Source organism: Dreissena polymorpha, chromosome 9 (genome assembly GCF_020536995.1).
Source record: "Dreissena polymorpha isolate Duluth1 chromosome 9, UMN_Dpol_1.0, whole genome shotgun sequence".
NCBI lineage: Eukaryota > Metazoa > Mollusca > Bivalvia > Myida > Dreissenidae > Dreissena > Dreissena polymorpha.
The window spans coordinates 39,651,282-39,667,571 of NC_068363.1; the positions used below are offsets into that span (position 1 = coordinate 39,651,282).

At 35.5% G+C, this 16,290-nt stretch overlaps 2 protein-coding genes across 3 annotated transcripts in view; one reads left to right on the forward strand and one right to left on the reverse strand.

Annotated features, from left to right (window-relative positions):
* Positions 1 to 8,701, reverse strand: part of LOC127845159 (aspartate aminotransferase, mitochondrial-like) — a 24,098-nt gene extending 15,397 nt beyond the window's left edge. The window contains exons 1-3 of the mRNA XM_052375915.1: positions 8,542 to 8,701; positions 1,700 to 1,856; positions 253 to 381 (exon numbers count right to left, since the gene is read on the reverse strand). Of these exons, the coding sequence (XP_052231875.1) occupies positions 253 to 381; positions 1,700 to 1,856; positions 8,542 to 8,630 (375 nt within the window). The 5' untranslated portion in view covers positions 8,631 to 8,701. The remainder of the gene's footprint in view (positions 1 to 252; positions 382 to 1,699; positions 1,857 to 8,541) is intronic.
* The window catches only part of LOC127845160 (cyclin-dependent kinase 10-like), a 21,765-nt gene continuing 14,119 nt past the window's right edge, over positions 8,645 to 16,290 (forward strand). For both annotated transcript variants that reach the window (XM_052375916.1, XM_052375917.1), the window contains exons 1-6: positions 8,645 to 8,784; positions 11,795 to 11,935; positions 12,996 to 13,068; positions 14,041 to 14,112; positions 14,517 to 14,619; positions 15,664 to 15,745. In XM_052375916.1, coding sequence (XP_052231876.1) covers positions 11,828 to 11,935; positions 12,996 to 13,068; positions 14,041 to 14,112; positions 14,517 to 14,619; positions 15,664 to 15,745 — 438 coding nt within the window. In that variant the 5' untranslated portion in view covers positions 8,645 to 8,784; positions 11,795 to 11,827. The remainder of the gene's footprint in view (positions 8,785 to 11,794; positions 11,936 to 12,995; positions 13,069 to 14,040; positions 14,113 to 14,516; positions 14,620 to 15,663; positions 15,746 to 16,290) is intronic.

Genomic DNA, 16,290 nt, shown 5'->3' on the forward strand with positions numbered 1-16,290 from the left:
TTGCATCGAACACGTGTGTTCTTTTAATATTTTTTGTATCAAAATTTTCTGACTCAAATGTTATTTTTATTCATAAGTCACTGAAAACTAAGAGTAATTATAGTACATGTTTTCACAAGAAAAGATTTGAAGTTAAGGCCACTTAAAACTAATAAATTTAACATGTATAACTGGATACCTGTCAGTAACAATGCTTGTAATTTAAGTGACCAATATTAGGACCTGTATGTTGTCCTGCTGTAGCAATCTTACCAGTCCACCGGCAACAGCAGGGCTGTTGTCTCCTAAAGCCAGTTTAGCGGATGCCTCAGTGAAAGCTGGGAAACCAGATATCGGGGCATACTCATGATCCAAACCTTCCTCTATCATCTGTCGCTCAGCCTGTACGAAAAATTGAGTCATTTAGAAATATTAATCATACAAAAGTATACACTAGTAACAAGAGTTCCGCGGTCGGAGATGACCGCATTGAAGCCGGATTTTTGATTTAAATGACAGGAAAGTACCTTTCGTGTTTTTGTCAATGCAATACTTAAATTACTGAAATATTGTTCAAAGGTCAAAATGAAATGTAAGTACTTTTCAAGGCATGAGCAAACCTTGTGTTATGTTTTGAATGCATGCATATACATGAACAACAATAACATTTAAGGTCACAAATATGAACTTGAATTGACAATTAGGAAAGTTTGATCTCAATTTTTTTATTAGCAAATTAGTAACATATTGTTTGAAGTTTCCATCAATTTCATTATCAAAATCTTTATTTCAAGTTTGAAGACTCTAGGTACAAGCATACCAAAGTTATAACATGAAATAAGAACTTTAACATTTTTACATTCAAGGTCACAGTGACCTTGACCTTCAAATGAATGACCTTGAAATGTCCAGTGGTTACTTACTAGTTCTGGCCAACCTTCATGTCAAGTTTCAAGACTCTAGGTCCAAGCATACCAAAGTTATAACAACTTTAACATTTTTATATTGAAGGTCACAGTGACCTTCACCTTCAAATGAATGACCTTGAAATGACCAGTGGTCATCTGTTAATCCTGGCCAACCTTCATGTCAAGTTTGAAGACTCTAGGTCCAAGCATACCAAAGTTATACCATGAAATAAGAACTTTAACATTTTTACATTCAAGGTCACAGTGACCTTGACCTTCAAATGAATGACCTTGAAATGACCAGTGGTTACTAACTAGTTATGGCCAACCTTCATGTCAAGTTTCAAGACTCTAGGTCCAAGCATACCAAAGTTATAACAACTTTAACATTTTTTATATTGAAGGTCACAGTGACCTTGACCTTCAAATGAATGACCTTGAAATGACCAGTGGTCATCTGTTAATCCTGGCCAACCTTCATGTCAAGTTTGAAGACTCTAGGTCCAAGCATACCAAAGTTATACCATGAAATAAGAACTTTAACATTTTCGAGCACGCCGCCCGCCCGCCCGCCCGCCCGACAACATCAATCTATAAGCCGAGATTTTTTCGAAAAAAATCCGGCTAAAAAAGAAGAATAAGGTCATGCAACTTGTTGCAGCTTAATGTTGTACAAGAATTCTTAAAGCTTGTAAATGCATGTCTAACATAACACTACTCCAAATAGAAACAATATCTTGAAGCATAGGCCAATCTGCTTTAAACATTAATATAATTGTTAATTACAATTATGATATGGAATAACTAAGTACCTTTTTGACAGACTCAAGAATGAATGGTTTTCCGGCATCATCTCTGTAAGCCCCTACACCCAAATTGATCCTCTTGGGATTCTTGTCTTTCTTGAATGCTTCAGTGATACCCAAAATGGCATCTGGGGGTCCCAATGGAACATCAGCCCAAACCGAACTGAAATAAGTAAGTCAAACGTGAAACCATATCTTTCATAAAAATGTTTAATTAAGTAATTGCCTCTCAAAGCATACAACCAATATTAATAGGGTTTGAGAGTCATATTTACAATTAAAAATGATAAGGTGCTGTACGGTAATCTAGCTCACTTTAGGTTCATTAGGCTGATAAACAACTGAAGAAAATTACAACTGCATTGACAACTTTAATGAGCAGAAATATTATTCCACTTAATAAGAAACACAAAAATATACATAATAAACTAGAAATGGCGCGGCAGAGGCCGACGCGTATCCCCACGCCGCATGTTTGACCCAGGGGGCGCCCCAGGGTAGATAATGGGGCCATGCATAGTTGAGATTGACCGTATTGTCATAAGATATGTTCAGTAGGGCTCCCACGGGTCAAAAAATTTCTTCGGGTCGGGTCGGCGGGTCGAAATTTCAAAGTACGGGTAATTTCGGGTCGGGTATTAAAAAAAAATCAATTTTGTTTTGTTAACTACAATAAAACTTTTATTTTCTTTAAGGTTGAACATATCAGATACATTTAACAAATAACCGTTGTGAAATAAGACTAAATTACTTCACAAAAAAGTATTCTTTATGTAGAATTACCATATTCATTATAGTAATACATGAATTTATTATAAACTGTGAGTGATAAAACCTCGATTACGGGATATATACAGACAAAGTTCAGCAAAATAAACTGCAAATGAGTTGAAGTAACCCTTTTAAGCAAAAAAAACACTGCTGTGATGTGCTTTCTCTATAAGAATGTTGGTGTATCTATTAGAATCAAAATGACTAGAGCAAATAAAGAATATAAGAGATCATCGGAATATATGTCTATCTTATTTCGATATGTAGTATTATTTTCTTTACATTAGGCACACAAAATCAAAAGGCTAAAATGCGCAATATAGACTGCTTAAAAACAAATCCTTCATAATTTTGTTACAATAATTGTGAACAAATGTAACTTGATGTATCAAACTGTAAACAAGATCTTATCTCACCATATCAAGACTTAAATAAGAAGTACCGTAATTACTCTATGTTTTCGGACACTCTAAGTTTTCGGACACCCCCTTTTTAAGCAAAAATAATTATTTTTCGTAACTCTTAATTTTCGGACACACGAGTTTTCGTCCATAATTAATGTCTCTAAGTTTTCGGACAGTATATTTTACAGCGCTGTTTTACCAAATTTCGGTCCTGTTTTCGATATCTAATGACACTTCGATCATGGGGTTTTACAACCAGATTAACATCATAAAACATGACAGGTGCATGCCTGAGGGCAACAGACCATTACATATGCGTTATTAGGTAAATAACCTTGTAATCCGGTATTAAACTATGGTTTCGCCCGATAGCATAAGCTTTATGACAATTACCAGGGGTAGTGCCAATTTACAGTTCCATTATCTACCGCAATGGTACAACCCCATCTCAGTAATATAACTGTGACAAATACTAAACGCTTCGAAGTGGGATGCACCCTATTGCAAGTTTCACGAACAATGGAAGGTGTTAGACAACACATATCGGAAATCAACAAACAAAGAATTCATAGGTTGCTTTTGTATTGCGTTAATTACAGGTTCATACTAGCGTGTATCGGTACATCATATGCTCATCTTTGAACACGTTGGTCAAAGTACAACCTTGTAGTAACTTTCTGTCACATAAATGAAGCATTTAAAACAAGGGCTGTTTGTAAAACATGCATGCCCCCCATATGGGCTGTCCATTGTAGTGGCAGCCATTGTGTGAGCACGATTTTTGTCATTGTGACCTTGACCTTTGACCTAGTGACCTGAAAATCAATAGGGGTCATCTGCGAGTCACGATCAATGTACCTATGAAGTGTCATGATCCTAGGCAAAAGCGTTCTTGAGTTATCATCCGAAAATCATTTTACTATTTCGGGTCACTGTGACCTTGACTTTTGACCTTGTGACCTCAAAATCAATAGGGGTCATCTGCAAGTCATGATCAATCTACCTATGAAGTTTCATGATCCTAGGCGTATGCGTTCTTGAGTTATCATCCGGAAACCATTTTACTATTTCGGGTCACCGTGACCTTGACCTTTGACCTAGTGACCTAAAAATTAATAGGGGTCATCTGCGAGTCATGATCAATCTACCCATGAAGTTTCATGATCCTAGGCGTATGCGTTCTTGAGTTATCATCCGAAAATCATTTTACTATTTCGGGTCACTGTGACCTTGACTTTTGACCTTGTGACCTCAAAATCAATAGGGGTCATCTGCAAGTCATGATCAATCTACCTATGAAGTTTCATGATCCTAGGCGTATGCCTTCTTGAGTTATCATCCGGAAACCATTTTACTATTTCGGGTCACCGTGACCTTGACCTTTGACCTAGTGACCTAAAAATTGATAGGGGTCATCTGCGAGTCATGATCAATCTACCCATGAAGTTTCATGATCCTAGGCGTATGCGTTCTTGAGTTATCATCCGGAAACCATTTTACTATTTCGGGTCACCGTGACCTTGACCTTTGACCTAGTGACCTCAAAATTTATAGGGGTCATCTGCGAGTCATAATCAATCTACCCATGAGGTTTCATGATCCTAGGCGTATGCGTTCTTGAGTTATCATCCGGAAACCATTTTACTATTTCGGGTCACCGTGACCTTGACCTTTGACCTAGTGACCTCAAAATCAATAGGGGTCATCTGCGAGTCATGATCAATCTACCCATGAAGTTTCATGATCCTAAGCGTATGCGTTCTTGAGTTATCATCCGGAAACCATTTTACTATTTCGGGTCACCGTGACCTTGACCTTTGACCTAGTGACCTCAAAATCAATAGGGGTCATCTGCAAGTCATGATCAATGTACCTATGAAGTTTCATGATCCTAGCCCCAAGCGTTCTTGAGTTATCATACGACAACCACCTGGTGGACGGACCGACCGACCGACCTACCGACCGACCGACATGAGCAAAGCAATATACCCCCTCTTCTTCGAAGGGGGGCATAATAATTTAAAATGCAGTGCAAACATATATACTAGTAACTGTAATTTATACTTTGCGGCATGGTATTTTACAAGCGCGTGCTATTACCGGTAGTCGTTGATACAATTGACGCTATTTTCGGACACTTCAATTTTCGACTCTAAGTTTTCGGACACCTGTATTTTGTTAATATTTCTCGTATCTAAGTTTTCAGACACGAAAATAAATAATTATTTTTACGTGTCCGAAAACATAGAGTAATTACGGTATATAAGATTGAAAATGACTAGAAAACTGGGGAAAGTAAATACTGTCTTAATCAATTTAAATTATAACAAAACTTCAGCGTAAACAATTCTATACAAGTCAAATCACTAAGTTCTTTTTCAAAAACAGCAACATATCAACATTTTCACTATTCATGCAGGATCTTTGCGCAGACACAATGTAACCAGGTTTGGAGAACACGCCCTCACTGGCAACTGAAGTTGCTGGAGTAATTAATAACTTCTTGGCGATGTGTGCTAATTGTGGGTATTTCTCCTTGTTGGAATTCCACCATTGAAGTGGATTTTTGTCCAATTTGATTCTTGGTTCAGCATAGTAACCATTCAGTTCAGTTGATACTTTATCAGAATCAGGAACACTAAAACAACGTTCAGAAAAGATATCCCCAAACAGTTCAATAAGTGCAGTTTGTTGTTACACCACATCAGAGAGCTTCCGAGTGTTGTTGTTATCATCAGAATCTTAACTGGAAAAACGACTGGACAGGTAGCTTCACCACCTCAACAGTAGAACGAGTTTTGTACTCAAGTTCAACTTTACAATGTTTGCCTTTGTCGGTAATCATAATGCCCTTTTCGTTTTCGGATTTAAACCCGAAATACGCCCATACTGGCGAATCTAACCCCTTACCGCGTCAATAGTTTTCATTCCTCTTTATTCACTTGGTAATCAGTACACAAAGATTGACAAAATACTTATAATTACACAGAAACATGAGCTTTGAAACACGAGATTTGGCCCAGGAAATTATATTATTTATTCCGAAAGCAAGATGGAAAGTCAGAACGGCACATTTCAAAACGGCCAGAACAAAACGGCAGAGATGATTTTACGCCGTTCTTTTGAAAAAAATATTGACCCGACCCGGTACCGTTTGCGAAAACTTTGACCCGGAATCGCGGGTATTTTTTTGACCCACGGTTTTGGGTATTTTCGGGTACCCGTGTGAGCACTAATGTTCAGTATCAATTTGAAATAAATCGGTGTAGAAATGAAGAATTTATAGTAAAAGGCAATTTTGGGTGGGCGTGGTCTATGTGGGCGGGGGCGCCCCAGGGTTGGTAATGGGGTCAAACATAGTTGAGATTGACCGTATTGTCATAAGAGATGTTCAGTATCAATTTGAAGTAAATCGAAGTAGAAATGAAGAAGTTATAGTAAAAGGCAATTTTGGGTGGGCGTGGTCTATGTAGGCGGGCGCCTCAGGGTTGGTAATGGGGCCATGCATTGTTGAGATTGACTGTATTGTAATAAGAGATGTTCAGTATCAATTTGAAGTAAATCGGTGTAGAAATGGAAAAGTTAATGTAAAATAACATAAAACAAGAGCTGTCAGAGCAGTGGTTTTTTTATGGCAATTTCGGGGCCGATATTCGGCCCCATTCCCCTAAAAAAAGAGTATATATTTTTTTTTGAAAGAACAGCGTTCAAATTGTGTACAGTTTTACAAAAGTATGATTCTGTAAATAATGTATAATCTAGATAAGAGGTATAGGTTTTCTTAAATGATTAAGATATAGTTTTAATATGAAAGTACGACTTAAAATGAACATGATGCTTATTTTCGGTGTAGATCGAGAAAGTTGTACATGGATTCAAGCTTTTATATACCACAAACTCTGCGTTTGATCAAATTTAAGACAATTATCATTGTTTTGAGCGAACTATTACTGTATATATCAGTGGATTTAGTTAAGTTTAGTTTAGTTTAAACCTATTTATTTTAGCTCGATTGCATAGAAAGTAATTCCTACTTATTTGAAATGCTTTCAAGTCCGTTTCTTGGGCCTAGAACCAGTACTTGGTGTCTACATGGGAAATCGAAAGAATGCTCCCACAGCGGGGATCGAACCCGTGACCTCCCAGTCGCTAGGCGGACACCATATCCATTACACCACGGCGACCTTTATAGTTAAGTTTGTATATGGTGTGATTAGAAATTAGTACAAATTACACATCAAACGCAATCATTGTCGTTCCGATGATTTATTTGTTTGCATAGTCAACATTACTTGTCGTGAAATGCGGCCTCATATTGTGAAAATAGGGGATATAACTTCGTGTTGTATATGCTTTTGTCAAGTGCTATTATCTGAAAGTTTCCTTTTATTTGTTTTGTTATAAACTTTTCTCATCGTGATATCGCAATTTTCATTGACTTAGTTAAGATTATTTACTATATATTTATTGTATACATTTGATATTTGCATGTACTATGCGTATTTATATACTCCCAGTGATTTTTTTTGCTCAAATTTACAGCCGAATTTCGGCTGCTTCCCAATCGCAAAAATACACGTTTTTTCCCAAAATTCTGACCAAAATTTCCCAAAAAAGCCCAACTTCCAAAAAAAAAAAAAAAAAAAATATTTTTTTTTTTTTTTTTTTAGAAAGAAGTCTCATATAACTTACGATTTCTTAAATCTAGGTCTCAACTTTATTTTTTTAATATCTTACAAAATATATAACTTGAATTTAGTCATTTTTGTTCATAAATCATTCCCAAACTTGCCTCTTTTATTGATTAAAAAAAAAAAACAATTTGACCAGACTCCTTTTCTAGAAAACTCCCTTAACATGCACTTAAAAACAATATCACTTCTGTTACTTATAATCCTATTTATAATGCTTCATTTTTCCCAATTTTATGGTTTATCGCGCTATTTTTCCCAATTTCACGGTTTATCGCGCTAATTTTCCCAATTCAAAAGGCACAGGCTGTAACAAATTAAAGCAAAAAAAATCACTGACTCCATAACTTTGATTTCTATTGATTGTTGTAATTGTTGTTTGGCGAAAAAAAATTACATTTTCATATCTCACTTGTTTACACCCTTTATATACTATGCACAAATCGGATTTCAAACCACGATGAAACATAAACCAGACTGCAAATTCCGTGATGACGACTACACGAGCCAGTCTAAAGGCTAGAAAATTTAGAAATTTCGGAATCGGCATGTAGATCAATAATTAATCCATATATTTATGTTTCATAACAGCCGTACGGCTAGACAATCTCCATAGGAAAGGCTATATGAACAGAACCGTACGGCTAGCCTCTTGTCTATCCGTACGGGGCTGTACAACTAGCCACTGCCTTTTTTTTAAACAAAATAAAAACATACAACTCGATCAATTCAGGGAACATGTATCACAATTTGTGAAATAATTTAATCAATACACCAAAGGTTAAAAAAATAGAAATTAGAAAGACATAACTGAACCTTCTTATAACTAGTTATTCTGCTGTCGATCATTCGTCCAACACATGATAAGAGGTCAGCCAGAGTCAGAGACAATGCCAATGTGGCAAAGCCGCAGACATTGAATATCAATTTTGTTGCGCAAAATAAGTGCATTCTATGTAAAGAAAAACATATAATTATATACCTGCATCTGGAATAAACTGCTGGCAAGATGTAATTTCTCCCAGTCGCTGCAAACAGAACACGCGAACCTACGTTTTTAACAGCAGACATTTCTTCACCACGATCAAGGTCGGTCAAAAGGGAGCTAAATCGCGCAACATCGGTTACAAACTACTCTATCGCGTTGATCAAGGCAATTTTGTACTAAAATTAGGTGCTAAATCGAAAACAGACCTGCATCTTGCTTTCCATATTGAGTAATAAGGTATGAAATATATGATATATTGAACTTAATTTCTAAAGGATTTATTCCCTCTAAAATCATAAACATTTGTATGATTGAACTACTTGTGCAACGTGTTTTCACGTGTGACCCTATTATTCGGATAATATTTTTTCGGATTTCCTCTGAAATATATGAAATAACTTATTTCTTCAATTGTTTCAGCTTTGACGAACTTGAGTTTGAAATATTTACAATATGCCTTACAAAATAAAAAGTTACAACAGTTTCAAAAAAAGGTTGCAATGCTTGTGTCAGTTTGTATGGTGAAGGATTGACATAGATTATATCCTCGAGTATCCTAACATCGTGGTAATAACGAAAGTCGGCCTCGCGCGATGTAAACTGTCAAGAGATATTGGCGTTCAACACTTAAATATAACATCGGTTATTGGTTAATGTAACTACGGTAGATAAAACAAAAAACATGCAGCAAAATATTACATAATCTACCTTTTCATTGCATACTCATTGCTCAGTGTCTTGGTCCCTGTGTATCCTATGTTCGTGGTAAACCTTCCAGGTTAAAATTGATCAACTTCCGGTTTCAAAATGTTATTTTTATTTTGCATTAGGCCAATCAAAACAATTGTTTACTGTAAATAATTAACTTTCATTTAGCTGAGAATTTTTTTATGTGGGATTAACAAGTTCTAACTTTTGAACTCTGAAAATAACAAAAACACTATCTAAGTATGTCTCATTAAAACAGAACTTATTCCTCGGAACCAGCAATGGCCGGATGCAGTAAAAGGGATCCCCAATCCTTACATAATATAATTAGCTGCGTTTACATAAAGTAACATTACTACTCAAAATCAACGAAAATTTCGTACAATATTTCGTAAAATAAAGCTAAACAATCAAAAATCATTGTTCCTCATGGTCATTGTCGAAATTTCAATCTAGATGTGGTCTGGTAGACTAGATGTTTGTGGATACAAAATGCTCGTTTTTAATTATGGTTTTAACATGGTACCATTTTAGTGTTCATGTGTGGTATCAATAGATTTAATTGCAGGAAATTTACATGGAATTTATTGTGGTCACAAATAAATAAAAACGAGCATTTTGTATCTACAAAAATCTAGTAATCATACCACATCTAGCATTGAAATTGTGGCTATTGCTATAAGGAACACTGATTGTTTAGGTGTTAACTTTATTTGACAAAATACTTTACGAAATTTTAGTTGATTTTGAGCATTTAAATAGAGACTTTAACCCATTTAACTCAGTGCTATTTTATTGCAGACCATTGATACAATGTAGAAAACAGCTAAAATATCAAGTCACTTTAACCAAAAAATAAAAATTGCTTGGCCTAAAATTTAAATACTCATTTGCATATCCGGCCCTGGAAAGGTCACGTCGTCTGCTCTGTAAACGAAAAAAATGGGGGCAACACTTTGGGGCGTTATATCAGTCATTTTTCATGTGCTATGAACATGGAATAGTAAAATATCATTTTTTTAGAAAGGTGGTAATACATTTACTCTTATTTACCTGTTTGAATAGCATTTTCGTTGAATTTCTTCTCCGACGCTGTGTAAACAAACCGCTGTCACTTTTGACATAAGTCGCACGCGGAAAAATAACGCACGCGACGAGAGGTCATGAGAATAATGGATACCACGATGTTAGAACTCCCACGATGTTGGGATACTGGACTTTACTAGATGTTACCAAATATTATAAATAACTTTGGGAATAAACCTTTAAATGCCAATGGTTCTTTACTAACTAATTGTGGAATTGGCCTCATGCAAAAAAGCTCTGTTCATAATATTTAAATAACTGTTATTACTCAAAGTTTTCGGACTCTTTGTTTTCAGACACCTTCTTTATAAGCCCAAAGTATTTTTGTTTGTGACACCAGTTTTTGACTCAGATTTTCCCCAATTATTAATGACTACTGTTTTAGGACTGCTGCATTTTATCAGAAATAAATTGATTTGTGTTGATGATGTGACATGGTTGCATTTTATCGAACACCCAGATTGTCCCCAATAATTAATTGCTTTTAATTTTGGGACACTTGCAATTTTATCAGAAATCAAACTATTTGTGTTTCATGTGATGAAACATCACATATGTTTTTTACAACCTGATTACATTCATAAAATCTTGCAGATGGGTACCAGAAGTCACTGGACTGTAACATTTAAGTAATTTGGGTAAATAGTTATGTAACTGGTAAAAGACAATCGCTTCATCAGATAATCAATTATACAATCTTATTTATAGTATGGAAACAACAAGTTCTGCTTAATGCATGAGCTGTTTGGTGTGTATGATTTCAGTAACAACTATATGATAACAATGATTGCTTATGAAATGAAGAGTGTTTTATTAATTAGTGTTTATGCACAATGCAATTGTCTACAGCTATATGTTCTTGCTAAAGTGTAACATATTATTGGTGTTAATTTTGTTACACAGAACAAAATCATTATTTCCATATTTGGCCTGGGTGCAAATAAAAAAAAATTCTTCAGTATATCAAAGCCTAATCCAGTTTTTTTCTGCTATTTACAAAAGGCTGCAAAACAGACCCAATCTCAAAGCAAACGGACCCAATCCGGAACCGAAATTGTAAAGGAAAATCCCAATTTCCCCCCCAAAATATTTTTTTATGTTTATTATTTTTTATTTTATAAGTGTCTTATATCTCAATTTTATTTAATAAACATCTAACAAAGTATATACTTGAATTAATATGATTTTGTCAATATTTGTTGGAAAAAAAGTCCCAATTAGGTATATTTTGTCAATAAAACTTCTCAAATGTGCGATTTTATCGATTTACAAAAACCTATTTGACCAGACTCCTTTTTCCAAAATGGCTAGACCCCCCCCCCCCCCCCCCCCCCCCCCGTTGAATCCTTGTGATCTGAATGTTATTCTTTAAAAAAAACAACACACAATGACTTTATTTTAAAGGGACCTTTTAGGGTACTGAATTAAGATGGTATATTTTCTTTTTTTCAAGGTTCATCAAGAAGCGGTGTTTACCAGAAACAGAATGTCTAAGATACTTTCACATATTGATGATGAATCAATATCAGATGAAAAACCAGCCCTTCTCTCATTTTTGACAGGAAAATGGATGGACATCCCAGAATCAAAGCTGGTATACATTACTTGTTTCATGGTTGTCAAAAGCTAATTTATTTTCCCATGGATAGCTATTTTTGTCAGTCCATGTCAGACATTGGGCCTTGTGTGATGTGTGTCCTGTGTATAATGTTGTTTACTTTTAGCTTTTTAGCCACTCTTGAGGCTGCTTTTTCATCTTATGCAGATGGCACTTGACTAGAATGTGTATCTTTTCAAATAGCGGCCAGTTAGCGTAAAAAAAATGCGGTCACCAGGTCAAATCTTAGAAAAAACCACTCTAGAAGCCTAAGTAATGACTTAAGTTCAATGAAACTTAGTCTTGATTTAGCTAAACTGTGTTCCAATCTGGGTCAAGTGCAACTAAAAACTAGGTCACCAGGTCAAAGATTGGAATAACCTTGATAACACTCTAGAAAGCATGTTAATGACTCAATCTTGATAAAACTTTAGCAGAATGTTTATGTTGACAATATCTAGGACAATATTAATTCCGGGTCATGTGTATCCAAAAGAAGGTCAAATAAATATTGAAGAAAAAAATTTGATACAACTCTATGGGCCACATTGATAACCAAATCTTGATGAAACATATTCAGAATGTATCTATACAATATGAAGGACATATTTGAATCTTGGTTAGGTGGAGTCAAATAGAATATCATGAGGTAAAATCTTCAACGAGTAGTATACCATGAAATTATTTGAGCTCTTTAGGTCCGTTATCGTCCTCTTGTTTTAAGAAAAATAAGTTTAAAACTTGTGAGAATTTACTACAAGTTCAGCAGTTGTATTATTTAAAATGGATGCAGAATTGTTGTGAAGCTTCGGAAAATATATTGTAGGATCAAATCTTCACGGCAACTGACAGTTTACATAAGAATATTTGTAATAGGTTTGATTACAAAAAATTTGATATTTATTGTATTAATGTCAACTTACATCAACAATCCAAAATTATTTTGCTTAGTTTACTTAGTACATGTTAAAAAAATACTTGTATAAGATAAACTTGTGTAAAGATTGTTGGAATGAATGTGATTAAACTGTTCATTATGGCCATGGGTATTTTTCAGTATGGCAAATGTAGGCCTGTGTCAGAGTTTACCAAGGAACAGAGACTCGGAGAAGGAACATTTGGAGTAGTCTGTAAGATAACAATTTATACATACATGTATGAGCCTTTCTTTGGGAAAAAGAGGCTGCACAGGCTTATCACGGATGACAGTTTCTTTAACCCTTTGCATGCTGGGAAATTTGTCGTCTGCTAAAATGTCGTCTGCTCAATTTCTAAAATTAGCATTTTCTTCGATTTTTTTCAAAGAATATTATCAGAATAGCAAACAGTTTGGATCCTGATGAGACGCCACGTTCTGTGGCGTCTCATCTGGATCCAAACTGTTTGCAAAGGCCTTCAAAATTCGGTTCCAGCACTGAAAGAGTTAAGGAGATCTCTTATAACAAAAATCCAGTTAAGACGGAAAATGTCGTCCCTGATTAGCCTGTGCTGATTGCAGAGGCTAATTTCAGATGGCACTTTATGCACCTGGATTATGCCCAATTTTCCCACAACAAGGCTTATATTATACATGTTTATAGATTCTGATATAATTTCACAGTGTGTGATCACAAGTACACACTTGCCCAAGTAGCATATTTTAACAATCATGAATGTAAACATTATTGTCCCCTACCGGTCAAACCGGAGGGGACTTATGGTTTGCGCTCTGTGTGTTAGTCAGTCAGTCAGTCTGTCACACTTTTCTGGATCCTGCGATAACTTTAAAAGTTCTTCATATTTTTTCATGAAACTTGAAACATGGATAGATGGCAATATGGAGATTATGCATGTCATTTCATTTCCTTCCTACGTCAAAAATTCTGGTTGCTATGGCAACAAATATTTAAAAAAAATATTCTGACAATGGTGGAGTTTTACCGGTAGGGGACCATATTGCTTGACAATAGCCTTGTTTACTCAACTTTATCCTCCATAATGTTTAACCTTTATAATTGACGTGTCTTTTCATTATCAGCATCATTTAAAGGAAATATTTGTATATTGCTAATAAAGGAAAATTAAATTTTGAGATTTAAATGATGTATTCTATATCTCCACAGATAAGGCTAAAGACACAAGGAATGGCACCACTGTAGCATTGAAGAGAGTGAAAATGCATAATGAGAAAAATGGTACAATATTTTTAAATGTTTTAACATATCACGCTTATGAAATGTTTTATAATGTTTATGTAAAAAATACCATTGTTTAATCATATACATGTATAAATAAAAGCTTTACATTTGGATATTAACCTTTCCGACTCAGAAGCAAAGAGAAAATGGATTCATGCAAACAGCATAAAAACAAATCAGCCTGCGAGTAACTCGCAGTCTGGTCAGGTTTTATGCTGTTTGCTGCTCATCAGTATTTAAGGGATGGAAATGAAGCCTTTAAAACTTGAATCTAGTAAGACAGTTTTTTTATTAATTTTAACTTTCTTAATGCCAATTCTGATATTTCATATGTGTATATGATGCAAGACTCACATGCAAAATGGACCATATTACTTTCATTTCTGTTTCTTTTGTTTCAGGTTTTCCTATAAGTTCCTTGCGTGAAATCAACATCCTTCTAAATCTGAGACATGAAAATATTGTCCAGCTGAAAGAAGTTGTTGTTGGGAAAAAATTAGACAGGTGTGCTTAATTTATATGCCGCATTGTTAACATGAGTCTTCTGATAATAAGGTTTTTGCTCCCGATGCAGCAGTTGAACCATTTTGTGTATGACTGTATGTCTGCAAAAAATGGATCTTCAGTCAATTGTATAAATCTGGATAACTCTTAGAACTTAAGTTATTGACCGCAAACCACCTGACTGACGCCCCCCCCCCCCCCAGCACATCTGACTGCCCACCTGAACGCCATATCCCAATATAAAAATCAGCAATCAATTGTAAAAATCTGTATACCTCAGGCTCTTATCCAGCAGATTACTTCTGGTTATCATCAATTTTAGCATATCTTTTTTTGGTCAGCGATTGTATAAACAAATAGATATCAGAACAGGTGCCTGTTTTGGTTACTTTTTTGATAAGATTTAGCCAAGGTGTTTGACTTTGGTTATCTTGACCTGAATAAAGGTTATCTTTTGGATTGGCTAAAGTTATTTATATTTATATGTATTTATATGGTTAGCATTTTATTCCATATATGGTAATGCATGGTAAGCTTGCTATATGTAATTAAATACGTATACTAGCGTAGACACATCAAAAGGGCTATATATCACAGTGATGTGCAGGTTTTAATGTAGGCCTGTGTAAGGATGTTTGGTTGGATGGTTTGATATGTCCTTTGTAGCCCAGCTCTGAATCATTATGAGCACTGCTTTGATAATTAATGATTGAATATCAAGGTTAATGCCCTATCACCTGCTGCTATTTAAAGATGGGTTTAATTATATATGGGTAGGTCTCAGGGGGGGGGGGGGGGGGGGGGGAAACGGAAAAGACTAATCAGGGATGACACTTTCTGGCCTCAACTGGATTTTTTCTAAGACTAGCTTTTGTTGAACCAAAAATACGATAAAAGCAGAAAGTGTCATCCCTGATCATCCTGTGCAGACTGCACAGGCTAATCTGGGATGACACTACGCACATGCATTAAGACCAGTTTTCCCAAAGCTAGGCTCATGTATAGAGTTTGCTCATTTGAGTGTTTAAATATATATATTGCCAGGCTTTTCTTGGTGATGGAGTACTGTGAACAGGATCTGGCCTCCCTCATTGACAACATGCCCTCGCCTTTCACGGAAGCTCAAGTAAGTATTCATACCAAGGAGACATCTGAGGGCAATAACTCATTGTCATCAAAAATGTGTTGACGTATGAAGTTCTTGGATAAGCTTATTATCAGCAAAGCAAAAATGTTATCACTTATTCTTACATCATTGTGCTACCATATCCTGATATCCTGTAGTGAATTGTAATCTGCACTTTTAATTAAATTGTATTAACTATATTGTTCTCTGGCATCCGCAAAGTTTGCACCCAACATGTATGTATCTCTGTTTTTTGCCACAGGTATTCAATTGGAACTTCACTTATGCTTTGGGTCCTTGTGTGGCATCACATACCAATGCCCATAACTTTGACCTGCATTTTTTGGTACAAGGTTTTCAATCGAGTTCAAATTCCAGGTTATAAGATTGGGGAATGGCATGCGGGCTTGCAGGATCGTGGTTAATAATGTTACTTAAGTCTGCATTCACAAATCTTGATGAAATTTTGTATTATACGTGCTAAGTACTGCAGACTTGTTTTGGGACTGCATTTTGAGTCAGTCCGCCTGCAGACTTGTTTTGGG